At 31.7% G+C, this 24,207-nt stretch overlaps 2 protein-coding genes and 4 long non-coding RNA genes across 8 annotated transcripts; 2 read left to right on the forward strand and 4 right to left on the reverse strand.

Annotated features, from left to right (window-relative positions):
* Positions 1–2,668: 2,668 nt before the first annotated feature.
* LOC107370935 (uncharacterized) lies at positions 2,669–5,009 on the reverse strand. Its single transcript, XR_001570714.3, has 3 exons — positions 4,533–5,009; positions 4,002–4,276; positions 2,669–3,730 (listed from the first exon to the last, which is right to left on the reverse strand). It is a non-coding gene; the product is annotated as an uncharacterized LOC107370935 (long non-coding RNA).
* A 321-nt stretch (positions 5,010–5,330) lies between these two features.
* LOC107371587 (uncharacterized) lies at positions 5,331–11,537 on the forward strand. Of its 2 annotated transcripts, XR_016199645.1 has the most exons (4): positions 5,331–7,048; positions 7,951–8,055; positions 9,267–10,326; positions 10,447–11,537. XR_016199645.1 is itself a non-coding variant. In XM_089268860.1 (3 exons), exons 1-3 carry the CDS (start codon positions 5,561–5,563, stop codon positions 10,191–10,193), a joined length of 2,520 nt encoding a protein of 839 aa, XP_089124986.1. In that variant the 5' UTR covers positions 5,331–5,560; the 3' UTR covers positions 10,194–11,537. The 2 variants fall into 2 exon arrangements, 1 of the variants encoding a protein (XP_089124986.1); XM_089268860.1 differs by having other exon boundaries at positions 9,267–11,537.
* Positions 11,538–13,349: 1,812 nt separating this feature from the next.
* LOC112539931 (uncharacterized) lies at positions 13,350–15,186 on the reverse strand. Its single transcript, XR_003083923.2, has 2 exons — positions 14,959–15,186; positions 13,350–14,833 (listed from the first exon to the last, which is right to left on the reverse strand). It is a non-coding gene; the product is annotated as an uncharacterized LOC112539931 (long non-coding RNA).
* A 9-nt stretch (positions 15,187–15,195) lies between these two features.
* LOC149093253 (uncharacterized) lies at positions 15,196–16,158 on the forward strand. Its single transcript, XR_016199646.1, has 2 exons — positions 15,196–15,754; positions 15,829–16,158. It is a non-coding gene; the product is annotated as an uncharacterized LOC149093253 (long non-coding RNA).
* LOC112539932 (uncharacterized) lies at positions 15,898–18,280 on the reverse strand. The gene is made up of 2 exons (XR_016199647.1): positions 18,194–18,280; positions 15,898–16,802 (listed from the first exon to the last, which is right to left on the reverse strand). It is a non-coding gene; the product is annotated as an uncharacterized LOC112539932 (long non-coding RNA).
* Positions 18,281–21,823: 3,543 nt separating this feature from the next.
* Positions 21,824–23,498, reverse strand: LOC107370964 (ELMO domain-containing protein 3-like). 2 transcript variants are annotated; one of them, XR_001570726.3, is made up of 4 exons: positions 23,378–23,498; positions 22,478–23,302; positions 22,104–22,419; positions 21,824–22,036 (listed from the first exon to the last, which is right to left on the reverse strand). XR_001570726.3 is itself a non-coding variant. In XM_015938915.3 (3 exons), the coding sequence occupies exons 1-3, from the start codon at positions 23,388–23,390 to the stop codon at positions 22,274–22,276; spliced, it is 984 nt and encodes a 327-aa protein (XP_015794401.2). In that variant the 5' UTR covers positions 23,391–23,498; the 3' UTR covers positions 21,824–22,273. The 2 variants fall into 2 exon arrangements, 1 of the variants encoding a protein (XP_015794401.2); XM_015938915.3 differs by having other exon boundaries at positions 21,824–22,419.
* Between the last annotated feature and the right edge of the window lie 709 nt (positions 23,499–24,207).

Genomic DNA, 24,207 nt, shown 5'->3' on the forward strand with positions numbered 1-24,207 from the left:
TAGTCTATTCTAACCTCTAGACTTGCACACCAATCGCATCACGCGCAATCTAGCGATGTTCTATCAAACCAAACTTTACCGTATGTAACAAAGCTGATATTATGCGTAATACCCATCTAATTTTGATTGATTTTTTCTTTACTTCATGAATCAGAGTTATCAAAAATCTTGGCGAGAGCTTAATTCTTGCAAAATATTGTCGTCTTATGGCAGTTTCAATGTTAAAGAATGTCTGTTAACTTTCAAATAATCATATTTTATTCTAGTCATTTCAAAATACTACACATGTATTAACATACAATTCATTTTTTAATTCATAAAAAATTTAAGCAGGACGTTATCAGGGCATCATGGCGATTCCGTCTGATCATCTGAATAAATCCTAAACATACTGGTTCTATTTATTCACCAATAGATGGCAGTATAAGCATTATCTTATTTTTGTTTTTAAATCAGTTTCTTATACAGATTTTATTCAAATTTTATTTTATGGCTGTTTGTAATGTGTGATGTGATCAGTAATTATCTAGATTTTCTCCTATTATTGCTAAGAACATAATGAGGCATTGTGGCATGAAATATTGATATATTGTGACATAACACATAAAGTTGTTCATTTTGCTACTTGGTCTGCTAATTCAACTTTTTGACCAAATTTAGGTCTATTTTGACTTAAAAAATTGATTAACAAGGCAAAAATGATCCTAAAATATAATCGTAATCCGATTGATAAGACCAATACAAAATTACACCATTGTAGCTTCTTTGCTGAAAGAACTGTGAAAAAACTTAATCCGAATATTTTTCAGTAAGAAAAGACCGTCTCGGCAGACTGCTGTCGTTCATCACGAGTGTTATTTTCTGTAAAAAGTATTATTTATATTGAAAAATTTTGGGCTCTTGCACAAATGAGCCTTGAAGTGTCCTTTAGAGATCGAATGAACCAATGATATTGAATGACTTTGAGACAAGGTGCTTTGATACTTCAACTGGAAGGTTCTCAGGTTCAAGTTTCATTTCTCTAGCATTAGTGGTTCTCAAGTTATGATCCCGAACAGCCACAAACTAAAAGACGAATGGATTAATGTACTAAATTTTCCCTAAATATGGCGTTTCCCATCATTGGTGCATGTGGTTACAACTGTGAACTATTCCTGAGATATCGATATTGTTACAAGCTAAATGTATAAAATTTCATTTTTTGAAAGTCCACCAAATTCATGTTTTCTCACATGTTGACCAGTTTAACGGGACAACACGGAAACTATTTGGACATTAGGTTATTGGTTTGTAATGAGTGCAATCGGTCCTTTCCTTTTACCCCATTTTATATATTTGCTGTGATTCGTGATTGACGATCAATAACAAAACATTTATGATGTATAAATTACTTGAAACACGCAATGATCCATCAGAAAACATTATGATTACAATGTAAGAGGATAATTTATCTTAAAGGAAATATAATTTTCAGTTCATCTTGAATCGATTAGCCAGTTAACAGGACAATACAGGATCATCAGCAAGTTGACAATCATGTTTTCCCATTGGAAAGACTAACAAGATAATTTGAAAAGTTTCCCATTGCAGTTTGCTTTCATCGTGTTTACATTTGTCTGATTACACCAACAATTCACATCCAAACCAATTACCTCACACACGGAGTATTTGATCAACAAGAATAATTAATAAATCAAGGTTAACATTATTGTCGTCAATAGTACAATGTGCACAATCAATTGATTGATTGTTTGGGTTAGTCAAAGGAGTAGACTCTATGTTGCATCAAATAATGGATTCAATCAAAACCTTAACATTTGCCATCCAACACAGAATCAGTTCAATCCAAATGCGTAACAATCCTAACATTCAACAATAAATCAACCTGTTTTTTTTGTGATATCAAGATAATTAACATCTGTTTATAAACACACTGAGGTGATCACAGGGAAAATCAATGATTATGTGAATTACCTACAACCAAACTGTTGAGATAATTCACATGAAAGACTATTGGTTAATCTGGAAAAGGGATCAAAATTAAATCAATAATCTTATTATGTATTGATTTTTGGGAATTAAAATTAGCAACCATTTTGATATATTGAGTAAAAAATGTGGCTGAATCAATAGAAACCTTATTTTGTTTCTTATTACTGTCATCATCATCCTTATTAAAGCTATTACCATTATTTAGATGCTGATTGAAGATGAGTTTGGGTAAGAGTTTGTTTTAATCAATTGAATGTTAAATGAAATAATAATACCATTTAGAGTTAACCTGGAGAAAGTTAAAAGCCAATCCTTAATTTGTGATCAACATGAAACAGGCCAACCTCACCATTATAATTATTCAAACATTCATTCAATCTTCATCTCACTTTCATCATTATCATTCTTCATCTTCCCTTTCATTTGTAATCTTAATCTTTGTCTTCATCTTCATCATCTTTTCAGCTTAACCTGAAAATAAAACCTCTTTTCCGTTTAAACTAAACTTCATCCAGAAAAAAACCAGAAAATAAACCAAATTACAATTAAAATTGTTGTTTTGCTTTTAGAGCACATTTTTTGGATTGATTTAAATTCTGGTCAATATTTGTTTATCATTCTTCATATTTATACATTCATTTATACACTTACAATCAAATTAAATTTAAAAGTGAAATCAAAGGAATCAGTTGAATATTTAATTTTAAATGATTTGTACATTTGTTTATTCAAATGTGATCTTACGGCAAGTGTAATAAGTTTTTTAGCACATTTATACCAATTGCCTTAGGGTTACCAATCAATACCAACTAAAAATGGAAGTAAAATTAGATGATTAATTATGTTTCAATCCCCTTTGTTTACAATAATAGAATAATGTAATTGATTTAAATCAACAAATCAAGGAAACAAGCCAATTCACTGAGCATTAAACAGGTAAAGCAATAATTTCTCAACAGGTTTACTGTTGATGAATACACAAATAGAGATGAATTGGTTAATTGATTGAGAAGATGGTGAGAGAGAAAGATTAAACTTGATTACAATTACTCGATGATAGTGATGATAGATGAAGAATTGACACCATTTTTTCCACCACCAAGTACAGAGATGTTAGAGAGGAAATTGTATGCAAATACATTATCGGGGAAAATGATTGAATCACAGATTGAATAATTCTTTGATAAAAACATTATCAATGGTTCATTGAAGGCGACTTGTTAAATGACTGGTTGACAGTGATAGACGCTGTTGTTAGGTATTCCTTGGTTGAGAAGCCAAATGTAGTTAGCAAATTAAAAGATGAAATCATTAGCTACAACATCCCTGCTGATTTTTTTCATCTTTAGGTTTAAGATACAACAGGCTGTGGGTTAGAAGAGACAAGTCAAGGCACAATCATGGCTGACATTACATTTGGTGCACAAAATGCGTGTTATTTCCTAAATTCAATCCAATTAACCAGTAAACTTAACGATCAACAGTATGTTGATTATAATGGTTGCGTTAGTTCCGTCTCTATTGAAATCATTTACATGGATCATTATTTGTCCCTTGGATGTATCAACTTTAGTCGTCTTTAATCCAGTTGGTGGTTCACCATAACACACAGCCTTTATATCTGCACAACATGATTCCCGATTAAATGAATTAGATTGATAGCATTTAATCAGCTTTCCGTACCATGAGATTGGATATTATGGTAATGAACAGCAGATTAAAAGGTTGAAAGACATATCTATTAGCAAGAAAAAAAAACGGAAATTACGTTAGAAAGATTAATAAATTTGATTGTAATAAATCAATCAATGTGGTCGTGAGAAGACATCAGAAAATGTGGATCAGTTGGATATTATTTACCCGCCAATTGACTGAGTGAAACCTGGAAATTTTACCCAAATTTTAAAGTTTAATCTCTAATCACGTTTATTGAATAATAAAAAGTTCAATTGATTCTTGTCCCAATCATTAGTGACCTTATAATTCCCATTTCAACCCATTAAACTCACCAATCAGTCAGTTACATGTTTGTCTCTTATTGACAGGTTGATGGATTGACTTTTGTTTTCATCTGTAATTGTCAATATTACAATCGTCAATCGAATGGGACGTCACATGTGAAACAAAACATTACGATATCCAAATCAACAGATTATTCTCACAGCCTGGTTTAGATTGAAATTTGCCAATTAATTTCATGTATTTATTTGGAAATTTCTTTCCTTTTCTTTCTCCATTTTTGCTATCTTTTCCTAGTCCTGGAGTCAACCTCTGGCGCAACAATCTAGACAAATTAGAAGAGAATAGGTTAATAGCTATAACAATCACAATGTATCATCCTAACAGTTAAGATATTACCCATTAATCAACTTAAACATTAGAAATCAAGAGTAAGGAAGTTTGTTTGCTGGGTAAATCAATTGGCTGTAATTGCAAAATAAACATTCATCGGTAAACGCAAAAACCAAAGATATAAATGAAAATATATACGAAAGCAACGAAAAAACATTACTCAAGAAGAGTATTGACTCTATCTTTACCTTTAATTATTTAGGAGAGACTAGATTAACTCGCAATCCGATCATTTTGGTCCTTTTCCCCTTTGAAGATTTTAATATGTAACACCATTTTGCCATGCCTTATCATGGTAGAGTTGAAATTGACATGGAATCCAGTACAGTTCATTAACTTGTCCTGTGAAAGGGGGAGAACAGCAAAAGTAGAAAGGAGTGAATAAAATGCCTGAGATTTTATCGACTCAAACCATAATTATTGTTAAGATGAGATTGTTATTATCCATAAACTAAACTGTTTTCCCGCCTACTCTCGAAGAGACCAGTTGATAGTTTTCATTTGGGTGTTTCACTTGGATGATTATAAATGTACAATGGTGATAACCTATTATGACAAAATAAAGAATATTAGTAAATTAATAATAATAATGATACTGTTAATCATAACAATAACAAATGTGCTTGACAGTTTACCACATAACGGCATCGATTTTCAGAACTTTACGCCAATAGATGGCGAGATTGATCAGCTTGTAAGGGATTGTTGGGTAACAAAATTTGGGTTGATTCGGGTTATAAATTAATTAAAATCTTGTCTATGGATACGATTAAGAATGATTTGGTTTTACAATTGGATTCTGTGATCAATTATTATCTTGGAATGATTAGATTGTCAGTTAATTAGCAATTTTTGGCCAAAAAATATTGATTATTCTCTCAGTGAAGGTGTGGCTTAGGCTGTTTTGCTCTTCTTAAATGGTCCCTTAAAAGAGTGTGAGAGCGAAGATTGTTGTTACCACTTTTATTTAACTGTTAGTCGCATGTTGTTGTTTGCTGTAAGAAGGTAAATTAGTGGTACTTTTTGTTAATTTTTATGTAGTAATCGAAACAAGTCAACAGAAAACATATTTTTCTTGATGTATGAACGGACTGCCACACTACTGGTTCCTGGTTCCTGGTTAAATCTCTTGTATCTTTTAACTGTGTTTTTGTGACCTGCGATTGACTGTTTTTCCCATTGATTTGTTTACAATTTTGTTTTTACCTTTGCCATTATGGATGATGTTAATGGTTCACCGTTGTTAACAAACCATCATCATTCATCTAATCACCCTCGGAATGTACAACATCAAGTTAATCACATTTCGGACAGTCCCCATCATCATGCTCCGCAAACTCGTATCGCTGAGCTACAAGAAGAGTATTTGATTCCCATGAAAGAAGATCTTTCAGATTGGCTTAAAGCTATTATGGATATCGATGATATTGACGCCAATAATTTCATGTCCAAACTGGATAATGGTGTAATTGTGTGTAAATTGGCCAAATTAATTGAAGAAAAATGTGATATTGATGAAAAGAAGCTTGCTTCTATTGATTCTCAGAATAACAACTGCAACAGTCCATTTAAGCAAAATAATAATCTGAGTAACAATTTAAACGATAATAATCATCAAAGCAGCAACAACAACAACAACAACAACATTAATAATACCAGCGATATGAAAGCCAACACCACAACTAGCAATAATGTTGATATGATTCTCAGAAATAATTTTTTCAACAATAGAAGTAACAGTTTAAAGTTAACCTCTAATGGTGATCAAGGACAATATCGATCTAACAGTTATTATCAAAATGGGCGACGACTTTCTTTTAACCATGGTGGACCACTAAATGGTCATTCACCAATAAATGGAACACCTGCGTCCAATGGAATATGTGCTCGAACCATGAAATGCTGGGAAAATGCTAAAAGTGAAACCTTCTATGCTCGAGATAATGTTTCTAATTTTATTAAATGGTGCCGTAAATTAAATGTTCGTGAATGTGTTCTGTTTGAATCAGAGGATTTAGTTTTACACAACAATCCAAAAAATGTTGTCCTCTGTTTACTGGAGGTTGCACGAATAGCATGTAAAAAGTTTATGTTTACCCCAGCACCAGGTTTGGTACAATTTGAGCAAGAAATTGACGCCGAAGAGAAAGCAGAATTGGAACGAGAAATGTTACGACGACGAAAGCGACTTCAATCAATGAAAATGCAAGCTAAATCGGCAAATAATAAAACGCCATTGACAACAATTCATAGCTACAACAACAATAACCAGACTAACAATGTAATCGATGATAAAACAAGTATTAATTGTAATTCAACCAATGACACTGTTACATTGAAAAATAATCTCAACTCTGAAGATGATAACAACGAGCTTCACAACAACAATAATAATGTTAATCATAATTTGATCCTTGGTTATGAGGATAATGAAACCAATAGTAGTGATGATACAGATAATCTTGATAAATGCTCCGAAAGACCTGATTCAGGTGATCTAACCGGTGGACAATCAAGTGATACTGGTTCAATAAATACCGGTGATGATGGTGTTGATGGTTGGTCATCTGTTAGTCAAGAAAACCTTGGAAGAGCCTCATCAGTGACCTCAATCAGTAGTACTTCCGCTGAATCCACGGAAACATCATCTCAAACACCGTTTGGCCAGGAATCGGAGAAAGTTGTTTCACAGCTTGATCAAAAGGTAAACAATGAATTAGTTTTTGCTCTTTTTCATCTTCTTCCCCTTCTTAAGATGTTAAAGAAAGGAAACTAAAATGGAAAGAGAAGATGAAAGGTGAAAAAGAAATGAAAAAGAAGATAAAATTGAAGAAATAGATTTAAAGTGCAGTAAAATAATAGTGAGGAGGAACCACATTTAAGGATCCTGATGTGATGATTTATCATGATGCCACTTGATGATAATCATGGCTTACTGGTTAATCTGGAATGATTGTTGTTGATCAATTTTTCATCTTGCAATACTCATAGCCATGGTGTTGAATTTTTATAAAATTGACAACCGTTTCCGCTTTTATCTGATAGCAATTGATGTTAAAATAACTTGTAATTGAATCGGTTAAAGATTAAGGTGAATTTTGTTCCTCAAAAAATAGACTCAAATTCATTCCAGTTATGCTTATTATTGAGCAAAAAAATTGAACCTTTTTGTTTCTCTTCTCTCTACTTCTTTTCATCAGATTATTGTTCCAATTGTTAAGTCATAAAAAAAATGAACAAAAACCTTTATTTATTCATTTTCTTTTAATTTCTATTCACCTTAATCATGATATTAGTAATTATGGCTTACCATAGAATTAAGTATTTGCTTATATCGTTAAATTTAATCATATTTAATATCAATTGAAAGGATTACTTTGATTCATGAAACAACTCGTTTTATTTGAAGCACATTGTTATTTAACTTTTTGGATAACTTCTTCCGCTAAAATCCAGTTTCACCTTTACTTTTTTTTCTTGCTCTTTACTTGATTCCTATTACTCTTTGATAACAGTGATGAAATTAATCGTTCATTACTTGAATTTATTTTCAAATTGATTGTTTCGATTTCTTATTAATTTTATTTTTCTTTCTCTTTCTTAAAGGTCATGTTGATTGCCAAATCATATTATGGCAAAAAAGCCAAACATGGGATTCAACGATTAGCTGAAGGAAAATACCGGATCGCTGGTAAAATTGTTTTCGTTCGGGTTCGTCAAATTATTACCATAATGCATTTTTACCCAAATTATCAGCAGCTTAGTTTATCTACTTTTGATATTTACCACAAGATAATTGCAATTATCTTTTCACAATTGGCTTTTCCCATTTGGTTTCTTGAAAACTCCCCCTGATTGCCTTGCTGTGTTTATGTTTTCCTATGAAAGTTGATCAGTTTCGGACAGTTTAACAAGGATCATGTTTATCTTGATTTTCTGAGAAGCTCATCAAAACAAGAAACTGTTTAGCAAAAACAAGAGTTTGGGTCAAAATCCATACCAAAGTTCGATAGGTAGAGTCATAAAAAACGCAAAGATGCTTGAAAGATAAGGAAGAGGAATGAGCAAGGAAGGGTTTCAATTATTGTAAATCTTTTAAGGTAGCAAACAGCAAAGCGAAAAAAAAGCAAAGCATGAAAAATTTTGTATTAAATTTGTTGCTCAATTGCTAGCCATTTCAGTTAAACTGACAAAAAAAGGAAGAGAAAAATTGTTAAGAAATGAGTTAAGAGTTGAGTTCAAAATAAAAGGATAAACAAGTAGAGCAATCGACTGGAAACCAGTGAAACGAAGAGGCTAATCCAAGGCTGATAAACCAGAATTTTCATTTTACACTTTCGGGTTGCCCCGTTTTTATGGTCAAAGAAAAATTGTGTATCACGAAAAATACTGAATAGCGGAGATGATGGAAGGAGAGAATAACCAGAAATTATTAATAAGAAATGGCAAAAATGTGGGACAACTGATTGAAGGAAAAGAAGGAGAAAGAAATTAGAGATGACAGCTACTTGACGAAAAGAAGAAGATGATTAAAACTTTAAAAGATGATGATGATGAAGGAGCAAAGAGCCTGGCAGATTTACTGTTAAAGTGCAACAGTCTTTTCATTAAGATTGCGAATAGGCACAAAGAGATAAAGATAAGACTAAAAAAAGAAACCCAAAAATGACGTTTACTCAAGATTGATCTGCTTCTGATTAACTCGATTCTCTATTTATTTTTGTGTTACTTATTACCTTTAATTGTCATGAGAATGATGACTTTTTATTATCATCATCATTCATAATCATTTGTTTACATCTAACTTGAGTGACACTTTTACTTTTAACAATTGTTTCTTTTCTGTTTACTTTTTGTTTTCAAGATAAATTTCTAATGCATTTTTGTTTCAATTTTTTTCTCTCTTCCATTCTCTCTTATAGCTTTTAAAAGATCGCCATGTAATGGTTAGAGTCGGTGGTGGCTGGGATACTTTACAACACTTTTTAGAGCGACACGGAAATGGATCAGACCCGGTTAAAGAGATCTCACCTTCTGATTTATTGCCAATGGATACTCGACCCTCAGAGAGTATGTCACGTCGACGTAATAGTCAATCTAGTCAACAAAGCGTCCCTTCCACACCCATCCTAAGAAGATGTTTAAGCTCAACACCGGTCAGTCGTAGTTCCCTTTCAAGTCCTGAACCTTGGACCTCTTTAGGAGGAGGAAATAGCAGTGCAGGTGGATCACCTAATGGTTCATCACCGCACTACAATGGTTTACCCAATGGGTGTTCCCCTTATGGCCATCGATCCTTAGCTCGGCGTTCTAGTGCCTCCACAACATTGAGCAACATCACCACAGCCTCTAGTAGCACCACTCACAGTAGCACAAGTAGCTCTTCCAGCACACTTAATAGTACCGATAAATGTGTTTCACCTGTAGTCTCACATACCTCTAACCAGCATAATCCTCACTCTTCAGTCACCCGTCGTCGGTCATTGGCCTATGATGGAAGCAACTCTCGAAACAGTCCAATTAAACCTAATCGATCATTGTTAAGTTTAAATTTAACTCGATCACCTAGTACAAGTTCTTACCTTAACTCATCCCTTTCATCAAGGCATTTCAACAACAGCAGTTGCAACTTGAACAACATAACCAATGGTAACAACACTAACAATAATTCACCAACAACCAAAACAAGCCGCTATCCAAATTACCTTCAAAGTTCCCAGCATATAACAAGTAAATCTTCACCATCCAATAGTCATCACATCAAGTCACCAGTAACACCGTCAACAAAACCATCAACTCCAACTTCAGGAAATACACCAATCCGTCGAACATCTCTCAGAGCATTTTAAATTTTGAAATATTGACCTACAAAATTAACCAATATGCACGACACCCTGTGGGACCTGATTTTTCATCATTATTTATCATCATCATCATCAATACCAACAACAACAACATCATTGTTCACGATTTTCGTACAATGTAAGCTTTGACAAAATCTTGCAACACACTGTATATGTATCTTGATTCACCGTCTTATCTTTTCTCCCTTCTCCTCCCACCTTCTTTGGCATCTACAACCTTCTGTTACTGCTTGTCCAGCTTGCCTTTTCTCACTCTTTCTTCTCCTTCTCACTCAAGTTAAAATAGCCTAAAGACATATTTCCTTGCCGATAGAAACACAAAACCTTTGGAAACAAAATGCAAAAACAAGACAAAAAAAGAGGATGAAAAAAAACCTTACTCAAGTCAATAACAATATGCAGCGCGTAACGCGTGCTTGCTCAACCATTTTACGCACACCTTTACCTTATCCACGCGCCTTCACCTTCCTTATTCATCTTCATCTTCTTCTGCTTCACCTTCTTTGCCTTTTCTTCTCTTCTCTTTTCTTTTTGCATTTCCTTTACCATTGGACAGATGCTTGATAGTAACAAATTTACACAACTCTCTACATAAACAACACTTGAACACACTTATTTGATGCCAGCCATTCAGTACACCTTAGCGCACACACATTCAATTTCCAGTCCATGTGTTTCACTATTACTATTGGCACTATTATTGCTCTTTCAACTTAATCTTGTGAGGCTTTTTTACAATACAGTCAAATTTAGATTAGCCTTTTATTATATTGTTACAATGCAAGACAATGTCGTTTGCTCGTGTTACTCCAATTCAAAATATTACAGTTACAATTTCAGCTTCTACTTTTTATATCAAATGATTCAAATTATTGACCATCAAATTGAAAAACTAAAACACAGAAAAAGAGTTTGCAAAATATTAGTTAATTGAGATTCTAATCATTATTATGATGCTCATAAATATTAAATATAATTTAGATGAAAGGTTTCGATTGCCTCTAAATCTCTTTACTAAATGGCAAGTGTTGAAGATGAAGAGAAAAATTAAAGATAAATTCGTGTTTAATTCATGATTAATTCAAAACTAATTCAAGATTAATTGAAAATTAATTTAGACTGACGATTATTGTTCAAACTGGTTTCCAAATTATTTAAAAGATGGTTATCAACCTAAACCTTTAAACCGATTGAGATTTGAGCTTTTTAACCTTCTCAGCCCAATGTTGATGCGCAAATTTTTTAAAATTATATTTATTGATAATAACAATGAATATGTAATAACTGTACTATTATTTAATGATGAAATTAAATTGATTTAATTTGAAACGTTTTGCTCTTCAAATAATTGAAATTTAAAATGAAACAAAACAAAAGATGAAAGTAAAAAAACGAGTTGAAATGTCAATTTAACCTTTTAGCTTGAACAATCAAAGGTTAAGTCATCTTAATGATGTTAACTCAATCAATGAACTGTTTTAATAACAATCGATGGCTTAATCATAAAAGCAACTGTAATTACGAAGATTGTTTTACATAATCATTTCTCTCTAATTTTAAATTCCAAGTCGGATACAATTTAAATTGTAAATTGACAATTAACCATCTTGGATAAACATGTAAATGCCAACAAAAGCCGTTAACCAAGTGGATTAAATGTTAACCTTTAAAAACCTGTGATACCAATGCTGATGTTTATAATTGACTTTTGTTCCCAACAATCATCATCATTGTCGTAATCATCATAATTGTCATTTTTATATTGTAAAGTAAAAGATTGTAAACTGTTCAAACCTTTAACCAACATTTACTTGAAGACAAGACGCAACAAGGAATGCAAGTTAATCATGAAAAAAGTGATCATGAACCATGATTTTGCCTGATTATAACTGCAAGCCAGAAGCAGACAATCAACGTCAATCTACTGATGCATAAACAAAAATTAACAACAATCAACAGACAATTATTGGTATCTTTACATTTACCTTTTTTTTACCTTCAACTAGTCTCATTCAACTCATTTTGTCTATTTACTCATTTTTCAAATTTTACTTCAAGATTACCTTTTTTTATCACCTTTTCTCGTCTACCTTTTTCATCATCATCATTATTATTTAAGTCAACTTAAAGCCAACAATTGTCATCCCAGTCAGGATCAATTATGTTCAACTCTTCCGTTGTAAACATTCAACTCTTTCCTCAATTTCAACATCAAATGTCACTTTTGCCTCTTATTCATAATTAGTATTAATAAATAGCTTTTATTAAAAACCATTTGTTTTTCAATGAATACTTTTCACAACCAGATTAAACCACTCAAGTTAATTTCTTCCGTTTGAAGACAACTTTTGTTAACTGCAATTAACCATGATTTATATTGACAATTTGAACTAATTGAATTCAAGATTAACTTTAAATCTTTTGAAACTGGAATAAAATTTATTAAGAAATAATTGCAGCAAAATAACCCAAATGCTGTGTATTTTTGGGTTTGCTGGTCTTGGACAAAAATTGATTATTCAATTTTAAATATTTGTTGTTTGCTAACCATCGCTCAGTTCAGTATTGATTATCAGTATTTGATGTTCAATTAAGAATCATGAAGGGACTAATTCATCATGCGATTCATCATTGAATACACGAAAAATTGTCATTGTATCGTTGAAATTATAAAAACATATTCCATGCTTTACCAAATATCCAACTGAACCTTTTCTAGAAAAGCAGCATTTTCAGAAAGTGAATCGACTTTGCGTTTCATCAAACCAACTGAATGGCATTTTAACTTGCCCAAGAACAGAAACCTAAGATTGGGTGAAAAATATTGACAAAAGCTTGAAAAATGAATAAAATTTTCTCAAAAATCCTTGTAAAAGGTTGAGATACCAGAAATACTGTTAAGACCTTAACCCAATCGCTCGAAAGTGAATTGCTTTTCACTCTTTTCGGTTAAATTTTATTATCATTTATATTATTTTATCACATTTATTATTAGATGAGCGTAAAAATCGTAAATTGAAGGCAAAAAATTGGAAACTAATGTCAGTAAAAACGTGAAAACAAAAGAGGAAAGTAACCGAGAGAAGGCATCTTTAAGGAACCTTTTTTGACCCACTGGGCCAGAGTGGACTGTTTATAATCTACTAATTGTATCACGTTTTTAATTATGAAAAGTCAATTACAATCGGCTATTATTAATATATTTATATGATTGATTCGAGTTGTACTTCAAACGTTAAATTGCTTTTAATTTGGCAGAAAGCAGAAAAAAATGGATTCATTTGGTGACTTTTTTTCTTGTAACATTTAAATGTTTCATTCATTAAATCCATGATTAGGTTCGTGATTAACTGTTTAAAATTGTTAAAATATGATAAATTGTAATCTTAAATGATTACATTTCATTTGGCTGGTTAACTTGATTAAAAGAGTTGAACGAAGAAGTAAAATTGTGAAAATGTTGCGCTTTTTCTCTATTTTCCTGTTTCGTCTTTATGACAACACTGACCTGAAATTGTAAGGTGAAAGTTTAATTTGTTCAATTTAACCTTAACACTATTAACGGAATCATGTTTACCCTTTCCAATGCTGTTTACAACATGAAAAGTGCAGTATCATTATCATTACCATCAATATCAACATCATCAGAATCATCAACAACAACATTATCAACATCATCTTAACAAGTACAATGTTTCAAAATTAACCAACAATCAAGTTGGTAACTGTCCCATTAACCTAAAAGTGTACATAAAACTGGCATCAACATGTTAAGTTTATCACTTTCAATGGTCAGTATGTAACTGTGTCAATGTGTAACTTATCATAATGAATTTGGTTTCACTTGACCATTTTCAATTTGTTTGCTTATTTATAACTGGCCATCTTCACTATTTACAATTGTTAACATATTTGTGTTAAAAATATGGCCAATCATTTTGTCTGATTAATGGGTAATTGATAGGATCAAGTAGACAACCAAATAGCCCATTGACGGTTCAATTTACTGGTTTAAATGGTTAAAAATGTAAACGGAACCTTCAAATATTGATGCTTTTTCTCCTTCTTTTTACCACTTTTTCACATTTAAACATTAAAATTGACCAAGGTCAAGATGAATGGACAGTTAATGATCAACATAGTTATCATTAACTATCATTGCTATTGTGCATGATTGTGACAGTGATGAAGCTGCTATGACTTGGCTTTTTTCATGCCCTGAGATTCAACTATTGAATGTAAACCTGCACAACTACTGGTAATCAAAGGGTAAATTATCACAATCATTTGGACCTAAATTACGCTTCCAACTATGTTTGACCATCAACAATAGCAGCACAGAGTGGTTACAATACAAGTTATTAATGGTGAAGCCAAAAAAATGGACCATCTTTGATGACAATCTGGACTTGACTTTGAAGGTTTGTTTGGTTTCGCTGTTTGTCACTGTTGCTTCTATTATTAGTGGTGTTACTTGGTACTTTCTAATTGTTGTTGATTAAACTGGTAAACCATCTGATTGTCTTTAACCAGCCAAATGAGCCACATTAACATTGTTGAAAGTTGATTGTGTTTCAATGAACAAAACGTGCAAAATAGACACGAGTTGTGTTAACTGAGCTTATCTGTTGGAAGAAATGAAAACAGGATGACAATAAGAGATAGTCAAAAAGAGAAACTTCATCATCGCCATCATCGTAATGATGATAACTATAATCCTAACCATCTTGGTGTTTTTTTAATTTCTTACCTGAACAAGTCGACTGTTTCCTTTTGTTTTTGTCCTGTAACTGCTTAACCTGATTGACTCTCAATTTAGATTGACTATTTACAGTGAAAGTTAAACAAAGATTGTATTGTTGATGTGAAACTAAATAAGCAATTGATGATTACAATTGTATTAGAGATACAGGTAACATTAAACAATCAAGTAGACAAAAAATTTTCCGGTTTATGCAAAAAATAAAGCTCAAAGTGTATATAAAAATATCGTATAAATAAACAAGTTGCTGTGAAAATAGCCTTTCGCTGTTGTTTACAGTCAATTACAGATTTACAGAAATGTTAAAATCTAATTTATTTATTGTTTTATTTGATCTAATTTTTTAATTCAATATTAAACCTTCTCTTAAATTGTTTATATTTAGATTGTTTGTGTTCACCAATAAAACCTTTGGTCTCTAATACCTGTTAATGAGAAGTACTTTACAGACTAATGATAACCCTGGTTTGTCTCAATGTTGGACGTATTTTTCAATTTTTAATATTGACAATCAACAATGGAAAGGAAAAGAAACCAAAATTTATTTAAATTGAAATTAATTGTAAGGTTACAAGTTGTCCTTATTGATATCAAAAAGAGTAGCTGAAGTGTGTTCCTTACTTACCTTGGATAACAATTTTCTTCTGCTGTTAGCCTTTTTCTGGTTCGTATTTTTGATTAAAGTCCGTTAATCTGGATCAATTGTCAATCCGATTAATGTTACTTTGGAGTATTTTTATCTTAATTGTTACTTTGATTCTTAAAATTAACACAATGAATCAGAGTAAGTGGAATAAAGTCTGAATTTGTGTTCTCAAAGACATTGAATTGATTTTAGCTTTCCTTACCTTTTGTCAGATCCCTTTTAACTACCAAGACAATCACCATGATTTGACCTGATTCATTCATTAATTTGGTACCAAAAGAGACAATTAATTCATCATTTATTACTATTGACAATTAAAGTGAATGTAAAAAATTGATTTAAGGCAAGTTTAACATGAAAAACAATGGCAAGGAAAAGGTTACACGATGAAAACAAAATTGTAAAAATTAAAAATGAAACTCATTCAATTGAATACAATTTTCTTGGATTACTCAGTATTGGCCTAAAAACTGACAAGTTAAAAGTTCGGTCATTGATTTATTAAAAATTGTAATCTATAATGCAACAATTAACCCGTCTAATCAGTCTACTAATTGATATTTATTTCAATAATGATGATGACGATGAAAGTGATGGAAACGCAAAACACCGCCAATCCAAGCCACTAAATTAACAAGCTTGAAAGTGAATCAGGTTTACGTCAAATCGATGATTAAATCATTTAAAATATTCATGATTAAAAGTCAATTATAAGATGGAGAAAAAATGAACGCAACATTTAACCCTAAAAAAGAGAGTCCAAGTAAGCTTCATTTTAAACGATTTATTTGCTCAGCCATTTCCATCTTGATTTGTTTCCTTCAATAAAGGTAAATCATCTTTCAACTCGATAACAATTATCGTTAATAAGTCACGTCTGAATCAAGCCAAGGTTAAACATGATCATTATCAACGAAAGCTCCATTCACTGGCTTTGATTAAACGCCTACATCAATTGGTCAATAGTATGGAGTTGGCTTGGAATTTCGGACTTCAAATATTCACCTCCAAAACATTGACAGCCTAAGGAGTAACCAATTATGGATCCAGTTGTAAAGTCAAATCAATTACTTTTCTTGTTATTTAATTGGGCGAATTTAGGATTGCACAGTTTTCCGTTGAAGATTCCTTGATTGTGATTAGACATCGAAAAATCTGCTTTGAATTTGTCCTTCTTGATTCCAATCTGAAAGAAACAAAAGAGATTTTGTTAATGAAGGAAATTATTACCATTTGATGTTATTGAATTAGTAGTTACAGTTATAAACGTTTCTCTATTTAGCTAATTGTAGCTAAATCAATGAGAGATTGTAAGTTCAAGTCTTTGTTGTTCAGATCTGGTTGCCTTTAATGTTAGACATTAGAGTTGACCAACAATGATTTACATTATGAAGCTTCATTAATGGGTTTATAATGGTAACTTGATGTAAGATATTGTTTGTTAATCAACAGATTGCGGTCAATTAAACAAAACAACAGCAGCAGCAAGAGCGAAAAAAGGATTTTTTTCAGCTCAATTGTAATTGAAGCATCTCAAAGATGATGATAATTACGATTAATTATTATCAATTATTAACAATTGTAATTGCCTTTGAATGACTTTAACGATAATTGAAAAAGGTTTAATTAACCTAAATTGGTTAATTGTTGCTGTTGACCGCCAAGGTTGACCGGACCAATTTTTATCCCTTCAATTGTAACCCAACAAGACAAGATTTATTTAGTTAAATGAACACATTTCCGTTCAATTGTCAATCAATAAGGTTTAAATTTTGTCAGATCAATTATATCAATTAACTAATCAACTTGTTGACTTTGTAAGGCTTTTGATCATTACAATTGCAACAATTCAGTTGAAAAGTTAACCTTTCAACTGACAAACTCTGGTTTCTTGGTTTACTGATTAATCTAATCATAGCTAAATAACGTTTATTAATAACATTATTTCTCATTTAACTATTTAACTGGTTTTACGTCAGTATAAGAATAACAATTATTAATTACTTAATTGTCATTAATAGCAATGATTCAATTAACATCAATAATGATAAGAAAAGATGTTGAACTACAATACAGTAAAGTACCAGATAGTGTCAGTACCAGATAATGTCACTAAATTAATCAATGGCCCCTCAATCCCTTTGTTTACATTTCTTATCAAGAAAGTTTTTGTTGAAATGATTAAGATTTTATCAAGAAAATTGAATATCTTTGCGAATTTCAACTTAATTAATGCTTTGGAGCTTGGTGATGTTAATTTCAAGCTTTTCTGACAATTAATTTAAATCCTGTAGTTGTTTTGATTAATTTAACATGATTTGCTCATTGAATAGCCCTTGCTGTGTAAATAAGCTATTTCACAGGAGTGACACTATCTGGTACTTTACTGTAAATATGAAGGTTATGTTAACGTCTTTCAACTCTCAGCATTTAAATAGAGTCTAAATCAAGTTGAATAGTTCAATTAACTCGGCAACAATCAACACCAACAAAATCGTTAATAACGCTGTCCAACTGTCAACTTGAATTGATTGAAAAAAGGGTCAATTTGTTGTTCCAGTCGATTGTTAATTTTGCCTCGTTATCCATTTCGATGGTGACAAATGGTTAAAATTAAATGATAACAGTTGTTATTTCGGACACTTGTACAGTTAATTATCCTTGATTATATGGTATAGTGGACGTTCACCACACTAATTCTTGAGCAAACAAAACAAGAACATGTTTTACAGCTCTTGACAAAAATAATCTTCCAGCTTTACTTCGAGATTATCAATTAGTTGTTTCAAATCGAAGCTTTGAATGAACATATTTTGATCTAATTTTTAATAAAATTCATATGCTTTGAATATGCCATGAACAGATCATGAACACATGAAACCAATCAAGTATAAAGTATAAAGAGGGCAGAATAAGGCAATGATAATCACTTTTAGTTTTGAATTTGTTCACAATGGAGTTCATCAAAACAAAAAGAGGTAGAAAAAATCTTATTTTTGATAATTTTATACTGATAGTTATATCAATAACGCTATTCCGTTAACTGAATACTTAGACCTTTGTACTGATATGATGGGGTTTGATTAACCCAAAAATTAAACTTTACTTCTTAACATTGACTCGTACTTAAAATTAAAAGAAAGAAAAAAGCTGAAGTTGAAGCTTTTGTTTACTCAAAGGATTAGTGTGGTGAACGGACAGGGAACCGATTATATAGCTAACATAGCTGTAGGCCAAGTCCAACAATACTTCATGTTTAAGCATCCAAACCGTAGAGGTTAATTTGAGCAACCGATTTTGAGCAACTCGCGGTTGAGCAAAGCTGATTTGAGCGATATCTTTTGAGCAAACATTTTACATTGCGTTCGGTCTGGAAAAATATTGGTAAAATATTAAAATATATTGAACTTAATTGTGCAAAACTAATAAATCAACACCACGAGTAGATTTGATAAACTTAATTTCTTGGTTCATTTTGTTAGATAGATTTATTGAAAGGAAAGAAATGAATTGAATTGATTTGAGATGAATTTTAAATTACAAAGACTTTTGCTTAAACCCCTTTTGCCCTTAAGATGCTTTGCTCAAAAAAGGTTTGCTCAAAATTGGTTGCTCAAAATGACCCCAATCATCCAAACATGTCAACAGCAATAACTAATTTTGCGACAATTGCATCCTTTTCTGTGAAATAAAAAAGCATCTTGTTAGTCTAATGAAGTCAAGTTAATTTGATTGTTGATAGTTACCTTTCTCATAAAAAAGACTAATTTGAATACAATCGAGCTTTCACTTTTCCTCACTAGAGGTATCTCATGATAAGCGTATTTCAATGAATAAGATGATTTTTATCAACTGAATGCTAATTAGTATGTCTGATTGGTATACTTGATTAGCACTGTGTCTCGAAAACTGAAGGAAAAAGATGACAACTAAAATGGTAGCAGAAGAAGCAAAAAGTAAACCTTTTTTTTTGTTGTAGAGCAGAAGATGAATGCAAAAGTTGAAACAAACAGCAGAAGAAAGGTTCACCAAGCTTTGTCTTCCATTTCATCCTTTTCTTACTTTCTCTTAAACATTTTCTGTACTCATCATGCTTTTCTTACACAGATTAGATCAACTAGGAAACTTCCAGGAAGCCAATTGTTCATCACCCATCCTCCATTCAGTAGCTGAAAAAATCAGGAATCATAATTGCAAAGCAAACGTTTCTTCAGTTTTACCAACGGTAATTACAGTTATCACGCTTTCCAGTCAATAATAGACTCTGTTGGATGTCAAACTGTTCACCATCATTTATCACAATTATCCGCTCCTAGTCACCACTAAATTTAAACTTGATAATAAACAGAGTTCAATGTTGGTTCACTAATTTTAATAAATTACATTGTGTTACAATTAAAAAGTAAACAATTGTTGAGACTATTGACAAAAAAAGCGGGCAACTCTTCATTGTATCCACCCTTTAGAAAGAATCAGATATCAAATACTCGATATAAAGAGTAGATCCAATCAGCAAGTTCAAGTGTAATTGAATATTAAATGATCAAGTCGAGGATAAATTGTTTTTGTTTATTTATTCATTTTATTGTTTTCTTTTAGTGACTGTTTCACCAATAATCAACTCCAAGTGCAATAAACATTTAAGGTTGAACAGTTGAACCAAAATTGCCATGATAAACACAACTAAATGGATTGAATTTGTTTTATCTGTCGTTTGTTGAACAACAAAAAAGAGTAGTGATTGACCGTTTCTTTGCTCGGTTAACTCATTGAATTGGTTTCGCCTGATGATTCTTTCATGACTCTAGTGATGCTTCAATGCGAAACAATACACATGTTTAATTTTAACGATAGTAAAATGATAATTATCAGGTGAAACAATCAAGATAATTTGATAAATTTGTGAAACAGGCAAAACAAACGGTTTCAACTTGAAGTGTTAACCTATCCTCACCGAGCTTTTGCTTTTCATCTTAATAAACCCATAAGATTTTACTGTTTATTACTGTTTAGTTAATAAGCATTGTGTTACATCTAATAAATCAACAGTTCACTATTGTGCCAAGAAATCAAGAGGAAAAGCAAATCAATTGATTAATTCAATTTCCTCTCTCAAATTATACCAACTGATTCACAAAATTGATAGTACAATTATACAGCTGTTAAATACATCAATCTGATTAAACCCTGCCAATCCTTAATTGTTAAATATAGTCAAATAATTGGGTTAACTGAATGTCCAAGCTCAGAGCTAATTTTAAAGTAAAAATTGATAAAAAATTAAATCTAAATTGGTTCATTGTTTGAAATCCGTTTGATTGTCCGTCTAAAAAAAGGTCAACAAGAGTTACCCGATTTCTGGTCTTCAACTCACCAACGGAACCCAATCAGAAGGCTTAGGCCTGATGAAAAAACTGGTGAAACAAAAAATCCTCTCAAAAATAACAACAGTTAATCATATGTAATAACAACAGTAATAACTGTAATGATGGAAATACCATTAATCAATTGAAGAAATATTTTTATTGAAATAAATATATAAAAAAACTGTTATCCTTTTGAAACGCATGATAGGTTCATTAGAGTTGGTCAATTGTTGTTCATGTAATACAACTTTTGACCATCTTTTTCAATTGCAATAAGGCAAATCATTCTTCATCATCATTTATGGTTAATTATAATCATTTGTTGCGTTATTTTCACATTTAATCAACATCACTGGATAAAACGCACAAAAAAAGGTAGAAATGAAAATTTGGGTTAAAAATATCAAACCCAAATAACCAGGGAAATCATTTTACTCATCTGTTGATTAAACTTGTCCATTGTCTGGTTTTTAGGTTTACCAGATTTCAACCTTATTGTTACCCATTCCCTGAAAATATCTCAAAATTGATTCAACCTTTCAATCTTTGTATTTAACTAATACATCCATCAATTTAACCAGAAAGCTCACTCAACTCATCATTTACCTTCTTGGGTGAGAAAAGGTAATATTTCAAGATAAAGTGACCTTTTTTTAACCAAAAACCAAAATTATTACAATGAAATCCATTATTTAGCCTTCTTTTTGAAGGCAAGAAAAAGGTGAATTTGTTTTATCCTTTTTCCCTTCAAAATCCATTCTCTCCTCAACAATTTGATTCAATTTTACCGGAACAAAATTGATCTTTCAAATTTTATCAAATACTTTACAGTTATAATACATTTGAACATTAAAATTAACAATTTAATATCAACTTGTATCAATCCCTTGAACAATCCTTTTTAAGCTTATTTTCATCTCTTTCAATAGTAATCTATTTATCCATCAAAATTTTGGTTTCCTCATCTATTGACCTTATCCAATAAAAGATTGAAAAGGTCATCACTAAACCTTTTCTCACTAATCAAGTTAACTGGTAAAGATGATGAGATGATCTGTGAAACAAGGAAAGATGATGAACGATAATTAGAACTGTTTTTTACAGTACAATCATTTTCTTACTCTTTTGGTATCTAAACAGCTCATCTGTTTCTCACAGACCAAAACCAATTTGTCCATTAACATTAAACCTTTCTCATCATCTTTTAATTTTCACTCTTCAATTCCTCCCGTTCAGCTGTTTCTTTACTTTCAAGTCTACTCAGCCCTGAACCCTGAATCTTTTACTGAATTCAATTGTCATCGAAAACGTTACCAAGATTTGAAAATTGAATCAACTCGGTTTGTTTCAACTGAAGTCGACCATCTTTCCCAACTCCATAACCAGCTGAGCTTCCAATGACTTTATTCAGATGTTTGTTGCATTTAATTTTGACTTCTGTTTGAATGAAAAGAAATAACAATCAATTTATAATTTATCTTAATTGTTACTTTACCTTTCAATATGAAACCAGCATCTTTAATTGTTGCTCTTTTTTCACTCCAAATCTTGATTAGCTGGTAATATAAATCACAATAGAGACTGTTGGCCACTTTCAATGCATTACATTGAGCGTTTAAATATCTGTTTAGTTTTCCTGAGCGTAAAAGCTGCAAGACAATGGCTGTAATGTTTGTGCTCATTGCTGCAAAGGGAAACTGTTGAATGGCATCCAATGATAAAGAGTAGATATCATGGCACAATAATGAACATTCAGGTAAAAGAGTTAGATAGAGAAGCTGGTAAAGAGCAAATATACCGACGCCTCTTAGGTCGGTTGCTGGGTCAATCCCTTGGAAACCAATGGTTTCCCAGTGAGGTCCTGTTCTGGGTATTGGCTCGTTTGGATTACAGTTGGTTAATTGTTGGTAAATTGTGATTAGAAAACGATAATGCCAGGGATTACAGTTGTCAAAAGGAACCAAAGCAAGGCAGAAAATTTTATTCCTCTCAGATATTAGGCTTTTTTTGAGACATTTTTCCTTAAAAGTGATTCTCCGAGTGATTCGCTGAAGGAAAGAGTAATGTTTAACTGGAACTATCTTGTCTTCATATTGGGATAGATCAAGTTGACCAAAATATTGATCAACCTCTTCCAAGCAAACTGGGCCAACATTGTCGTATATCAATGGTTTACCGAAGTTGACGTTTCCCTCACTTAAATCACTTTGATTTGCTTCTTCAGTGTTGACATCGTGACTTGATTCCTCTCCAGACAAGTCAATGATTGGAATCACATTGATCTGGTTCCACTCATCAAAAGCTTCTCTGTACAAATCATCTGGTTCATATTTGGTTAAATTATAAATTAAAGTTAACTTATTGAAATTGAAACATGTAAAACATTGAAACTAACCTGGTTGATTCATATTTTGATTCAATCATTTAGAAATGATTCAGAGATTAAAGCACAATTTAAAACGATCTCAATGAGTTACAATGAAAATTTGATATGGTTCAACACAAATAGGTATGACCATGGCAACCAAATGCTGAAAATATCAAACAGATATTAATGACATTGTAAGCTGAGATCAAAGCAGATATTATTGTCTATTAATGGCAACCTGGCGACTCATCCAGAAATAAAAGGTTTTCATCATAAAATGGGTCAATTACATTGTCTTGAATCATTTTCAGTCCTTGTCATATCGGATTAGTCTATGGTGTCACTTATGATGCATATTTATCGTTTGTTACTGAAAGAAACAATTAACAACACAATTGTCACATTTAAGCACATAACACAAACACTGAGAAACAAATGGGCGAAAACGCGCGAAGATTTATCTCTTACCAATTTGTACTAAGTTGGTTTAAAGGGACATGAGAACTGATTACATTAATGCTATTTAAATGTTTCTCCGGTGGATAGTTTTCGAGAAAATCGTGTTTAAAGTTGAAACTTCGATCGCTTTTTGTACAGTTACGGAAACAGATTGTTTTATGAATTTTATGACCATAATGTAACTTTTAATGATCAACCATGCAATGTACTTATTTTGTTAAATAAAGTTTTCTGTTTTCTGTAAAACCGATAATTTCGATTTGTAATTAAAGCGACCGCATTCTGTACCTGTAAGAGTTAGATAGCTTAGATTTATTATTTGTCCACACGTATTGTTAGGTCACCTAATGGATCAAATAATTTTAGCAATTTAATAACAGTTCTCTAGATTTTGGCCA

The sequence above is a fragment of the Tetranychus urticae genome, chromosome 3, assembly GCF_039701765.1.
Source record: "Tetranychus urticae isolate SD_2017Ah chromosome 3, NJAU_TeUrti_SD_1.0, whole genome shotgun sequence".
NCBI classification, from domain to species: Eukaryota; Metazoa; Arthropoda; class Arachnida; order Trombidiformes; family Tetranychidae; genus Tetranychus; species Tetranychus urticae.

Bases quoted from the DNA above. Each gene is read 5' to 3' on its own strand.
- LOC107370964 (XM_015938915.3), bottom strand. The intron at 22,420-22,477 runs GTAAAGTAACAA...TCATTCAAACAG, and splicing joins TGCTGGTTTCATATTGAAAG to AAGTCAAAATTAAATGCAAC.
- LOC107371587 (XM_089268860.1), top strand. From the start codon at position 5,561: ATGGATGATGTTAATGGTTCACCGTTGTTAACAAACCATCATCATTCA. The intron at 7,049-7,950 runs GTAAACAATGAA...TCTTTCTTAAAG, and splicing joins TTTCACAGCTTGATCAAAAG to GTCATGTTGATTGCCAAATC. The intron at 8,056-9,266 runs GTTCGTCAAATT...TCTCTCTTATAG, and splicing joins GTAAAATTGTTTTCGTTCGG to CTTTTAAAAGATCGCCATGT.